This window comes from Triticum dicoccoides, chromosome 1B (genome assembly GCF_002162155.2).
Source record: "Triticum dicoccoides isolate Atlit2015 ecotype Zavitan chromosome 1B, WEW_v2.0, whole genome shotgun sequence".
Taxonomy (NCBI): domain Eukaryota; kingdom Viridiplantae; phylum Streptophyta; class Magnoliopsida; order Poales; family Poaceae; genus Triticum; species Triticum dicoccoides.
In genome coordinates this window covers 394,280,638-394,286,525 of record NC_041381.1, presented here as the reverse complement: position 1 = coordinate 394,286,525, position 5,888 = coordinate 394,280,638, and the positions used below count along the sequence as shown (strand labels likewise).

The 5,888-nt window shown below is 45.7% G+C and overlaps 1 protein-coding gene across 1 annotated transcript; it reads left to right on the top strand.

Annotated features, from left to right (window-relative positions):
• The first annotated feature begins 3,036 nt into the window (after window positions 1-3,036).
• LOC119337359 (armadillo repeat-containing protein 7-like) lies at window positions 3,037-5,344 on the top strand. The gene is made up of 6 exons (XM_037609480.1): window positions 3,037-3,464; window positions 3,570-3,606; window positions 4,086-4,159; window positions 4,271-4,364; window positions 4,494-4,576; window positions 4,911-5,344. Exons 1-6 carry the CDS (start codon window positions 3,393-3,395, stop codon window positions 5,079-5,081), a joined length of 531 nt encoding a protein of 176 aa, XP_037465377.1. The 5' UTR covers window positions 3,037-3,392; the 3' UTR covers window positions 5,082-5,344.
• The last annotated feature ends 544 nt before the right edge of the window (window positions 5,345-5,888 follow it).

The window sequence follows — 5,888 nt, the reverse complement described above, 5'->3', positions numbered from 1 at the left end:
CCCCACCCTCACCGACAAAGTTTTTAGGACCGGGGTACATAAGTTATCAGGTCTATTAATTTTGAGTTACCATGTTATTCACACGAAAGTTAACGAAGGATATTTCACCCCCGCCCCTCCCCGGTCGGTAAAGTTAGTAGGAACGGGGTACCTAAGCGCGGAAAAAATCGAACACTAAATTAACTCGTTTTTATGCATACATTATAGATGAGACATGTTAAATAGTCCATTTACTTTCTTTTGTTCAAGAAAGGGATCGTAGGTCAGGTGGTAGGCTAGTTGAGTTGGCTCACTAGTGGTGAAAGGATTGAATCCTCTCTTGTTCACATCAATTTTTGCGTGAAAAAATCTCGAACAAAAAAAGATCTAGAGAGGGAAAAAATGGATCGGGAGGAGAGCAAAAAAATTGGATCTGGAGCAGATCGTGCGTGCATGCAACAGAGAAAAGAAAAGAAAATTGTGGCACTAAAAATGCACAGAGAAAAAAAGTACTAACATTGGCACTTGATGAGTCAATAAAAAGATGACGTTGAAAAAAAATGTTGTCATTAAATGAGATGACTGCATGGACAATCAAATGGAAGAAGCAAATGGCTTGAAATTAATTTCGTGAATCAACGCACAGGAACGAGCAAAATAATGGTGTCTTAATTATGTTGACGTGACTCTGTAGGATCAAGTATGACGACTATTATTCACCTAACAAAAAGATGCGTTATGGTGTGGTGGTAGGCTGTTGTAGGTCTTATCCTGGAGACCTTAGTTCAATTCCAGACCACATCAATTTTTTTTCTCGCCCACGATGGCAGTTTTGCAGAAGAAAAAAGAAGAATCGGGAGCGATCCAGTCGTTCATGCCTGTTGCAAACGACCAGTCGACTGGTTATTAGATTTCTCGTTTAGCTAAATACCCCATCAGCCCCGAATTACTTGTTGCAGAAATTGATGTAGAAGTAATTCATAACTTGTTGCACAAATGGAACTAAACATTAATTTTCGCGACAAGTAATTCGGAACGGCAGGAGTAGGATCTAGATCTTAATTTATCAGTGACAGAAGATGTCACATTTTATCGCCACCTGGCGCACGTAGTGAGCTATCTCAGACTTGAATATGAAAAATAGTGTCACATCTTATAAAATTGGAAAAGGTTCAAAATAAACCATGAATTTATAGACGAAAGCTAAATCAAACTCTGAACTTACAATCTCTGAAATCAGCACACCGAACATTTTAGTCCCGATCTATTTTAAACCTTGGGAGTTTTTAGATGGTATTCGCTGCTCGTGCGCTCGCTCCACTCTGCCTTTTCTTTGCTTTTTTTTCTTTTCTTCTTTCTTTTTTCATTGGTTTTGTTTCACTTTTATTTTCTTTGTAATACCTTTTTTCATTTTCTTTCTTTCTTTTATTTTCCTTTTATTTTTGTTTCTATGCCGGTTTTAATCGGTTTTCTTTATTACACATGTCTAATTTCTCTTAGTAGGCAATGTGCATTTTGAACTCACATATGAAATATTTTCTGATACACATTCGACATTTTTCAGATACATTATGCACATTTTTACAATACCTGTTTTAAACACTTTTTTGAATATACTAAATCACAACAATGAATGTATACACGATAGGTAAAAAATATTGCACAAGAAAAACTTTGTAGCCCCAGTGAGAGCGATAGATGATGGGCCGTATGGGCTGCTGATCTTCGTGGCCACTGGAGTGAACGAGGTCACCGTCTTTTGGTCGCCTTGTGCCTAAAAAAATAAAATGGTCGCCGTCGGATACGTGATGCACGGCCAGCCGCGTCCGACGTCCTAATGAGAGCAACTCCAGCAGACCCCGTAAAAATACGACCCACATAAAGTATTTACAGTTTGGCGAAGAATTGTTTTGCTGGTTGAAATCGTGCGCGGCGGAGTAGAACCCGTATATGAAACTGCATAATTTGAAAAAGAACTTTCACGGAAGAAACTGCAACCACATCAGTTCATCACATACTACATGATCATTCATAGCTCATCATCAGATACTACATTGTCATACATACTACATTCTACTACTACTACTAGAGGGAGGGGGATCTCGCGGCAGCGAGGCTGAGATCGATATACCAAAATGGATGAGCTCGCGGCCGAGGACGACACGGTGGAGGAGCTCAGTCCTCGTCGGAGCTGACGAGATCGATGAACTTCGACTTCTGCTCCCCGCGGATGCGCCACCACTCGTCGTCCTTCTCCTTCGCGGCAAGGTTGGCCGCGGCCGCCTGCTGGAGGATGAGGTCGTCGAACTCGTCGTTGTGGCGCCAGCGCTCCGCCTCCTCGCGCAAGCTCCGCTCGGCAATGACGAGCCGTGACCGCATCGAAATCGGCCATGAGATATTCGGGCCCGACGACCCCTCGACGCTCGATTTTCTCTGGCTCCTGCTTGACGGCGACGACCTCGATCTCCCCCGGCTCCTCCGACCACTCCTTCTTCATGGGGAGAAGCCTCGTGCCGAAAGAGGAAGAGCTCGCGGTGTGGGAAGATCTCGCGGCGGAGGACGAGCCCGCGACCGAGAAGGGCGTACGCCCGTGCCGACGGTCGCATTCCTCCGTCTCGCGGACGAGGAAGCTCCGCGGCAGCTGGAAGCCCCTGTTTGTCCACTTCCTCGTCCCGCGCTTCCTCGCGCCGTCCGAGCGGACACGCCGCTTGTGCTCTGGGTCGCTACTCCCGGAGCCGCAGCCGGAGCTCCACATGCGGCTGGAGGCGGAAGGGGCTCACCGGCGACGAGAAATATGAGGATGGAATTGGGAAATTGCGACGAGACGCAACAACGGGGGATAGGGTTTCTACTCGTATATGCATCGTGAATCCATAGATATACTGGTTTGGGGGAAGGGGGTTGCAAGTTGCGGTAAAAAATTTTACAGACTGGATGAGTATACGGTCTCTGTTTTGATGTGGAAATTGGACCGAGTGCGTATATTGGCTGGAATATTGCGGGTTCGCCACTCTTACAGGGTCTACTAGAGTTGCTCGGACGGAGAAATAGCTACGCTAGACGACCTCGTTCCGAGAGGCGCCGCCCTTTCCCGTCCCTCCCCGCGACGTGCCGCGCCACCCCTCACCAGGCCCTCCAATCGCCGCCGCGCCTCCCCTCACCCCGCCCTACAGCTCGCCGCGCCGCCTTGCTTCGCGGCCTCCTCCCGGTCCACCTCCTTCCCCGAGCCTCCTCTGTCCCTCCCGCCCCTCCTCTGTCTCGGCCGCCGCTGCATCTGCAAGCAGCAGCACATTGCGCAGTGTTGACTGCCGTGAGGAATCGTCTACGTTTAAATAAAAGTGCGTCGCCGGCGACGGCCAGCGATCGCGCACGCCGGAGGCAGCTGGAAGGAGGAAAGGGACTCCGGAGAGGAGATGTTCACGAACGCGCAGCGCCAGGTCGAGCGCACTGGCCGCGGCGGCACCCCGAGAGACCAGTACCTTCAGGTTCGCCTCCTTCCCGTCTTCTCGGTCGGGGATCGCCGGGGTCTCCCATTTCCTCCCGCGATTGTTATAACTGGTTAACTTGCTCGTAATCACGAATTTCCTCAGGATCTTGTGACCCAGTTCCAGGACTCCACGGATGAAGGTAAAAATATGTTGGCTGATTCGTTCTTCTTTCTTAAGCTTACACCAGGGTCAAATTTCTGCGTTTTTCTACTAGAATTCGCGTATTGGTTTAGGTGGAACTGAAAACAGAAGCCGAGTTCAGTTGCAATTATTGTAGAAATCGTTGTCAGCAGATTGTGCTGTGAAACTGAATTTCGTCGCCGCTCAGTAAAGACCATTGTATTGGGGTCAAAACAAACAACTTAGTGAAGTACTAGTGAAGTTCCAAACGACACCAAGGAAAAGATGCACAATACATTCTAAGCTAAACAAAAGGGGTTGTAAGGTTGACGCATGGGCTCTCTAGTGATGTTGTCGACTAGATAGCACAGCAAAGGTTTGGGAATTATCTTATGGTACGAAGATAGCTCCAACTTTGTCGGTGAAACCCTTAGCTTTAGTGTTATTATCATATTATGTGCTCACCAAATTTCATCAATTTATTTATTTTTGTTTCAGAGTACAAGGAGAGGATTGTTGCAAACTTGTCAAATTTCGCATATGACCCTTATAACTACGCCTTTATGCGCCAGGTTGATGATTCCACATACCTTTTGTTTTGGTCAATTGCTGCATTTTTTTGTCAGCGGCAGTCCTGGTACTTTCCTATTCAATGAGACGGTATATATGTTCTGTTCTCTCAGCTGAATATTCTCGAGTTGTTCTTGGACTGCATTACGGAACCAAATGAAAGGCTTGTTGAGTTAGGAGTTGGTGGAATATGTAATTCATGTGTTGGTGAGCAATCTAATGACTTGAATTCTACGGAATTTTATTATTATTGTGAACCATGCAAGACACTTATTCAATGTGTCTATCAAACATGATTTTTTGACGCGGTCATTTTATTTTGTATTCATCGTGTAGATCCAGCAAATGCTTCTGTTATTACTCAATGTGGTGGAATCCCGTTGGTTGTACAATGCTTATCTAGCCCAGTTAAGAATACCGTGAGTGTTTCTGAACCTATGAACTGCAATCGTAACAGTATAGGCCTTCTTTGTTTTGAAGAGTATTTTTTTCTGATTGGTTCCTTCCTATGCATGTGAATTTCCTCTTGATCGATTAGGCTACTTTGGGTGATGTCTAAAATAAAGGTTACTAAGGGAAGTAGGGCTAAAGGAGAGGAGACATGTGAATTGGGGATATTTAGCAGGGCACCCTCAGTCGCTTGTCTCTCTATTTCATCCATTATCTTCTTTGCAAACATATCAGTCTTTATGTCACTATATATGTTCTCACTTCAACATATACCAACATTTCCATTTGATTGATTGCGTGCAGGTGAATTATGCACTTGGAGCCATGTACTACTTATGCAACCCCTCGACAAAGAAAGACATATTGAAACCGGATGTACTTAGGATCATAAGAGACTATTCTGCAGCTGGAGCCGTCAACAGCAGCTTCAGCAATCTTGCAAATGCATTTCTGGACAAGCACGTCAACTGGTGACGTCAGTTCAGGACTGCAGATGGTAAGGCATGTAGCATTTCATCTGATAGAGGACAGAGAGGAGAGGCTATGCAGGAGTTACAATTCTCTGTCCATTTATCCAAGCACAATAATTAGTAGTGACATAAATCTGGATTTTTTACGTTCTCTGTGAGAAATCAGTAAGTTCATTAGCATTGAGGTCTTTGTATTTATTCCAGACAACTGTAATTGGTTAGGAGTTGGCAGTAAAAGGAAGGAGGATAAAGTGCTCCTTTGTCAATTCCATGTTCTTGAATACAATATCTCTGCCTCAAGTAGATATCCACATGAACGTTAACAGGAGCTGAAGTGCTAAATGAGGATTTCATTCATGACCCATCTCTGTCATATTTTTGTTAATTTTCACATCCCCCCAAGTTTGCCAAACTGCTGGTCAAACATGTAATCAGTCGCTCCATGTACACAACAACTAGATTACGGGAGAGGAAATAAGCTGTGTGCAAATGATGGGTTAAGGAATATAAGTATTAGACCACAAGAACTGTGCTTTGATAAATCGCCCAGCACAGATGATTACTTTTTTCGATAAGAAGGTGCCCCACACTGGTAGAAAAAGAGGCTTCCGTCCAGCCCCATTAGTCGCGAAACTGTAGGAACCGCGACTAATGAAGTCTTTAGTCGCGGTTCGGCAGACGAACCGCGACCAAAGGCCTGGGCCCAGGGCGCTCGGTGGCCAGCTGGTGCACGTGAGGGGCTTTAGTCGCGGTTGGCCAGGCCAACCGCGACTAAAGGTGCGCAAAGGCCTTTAGTCGACTAAAGCTCCTC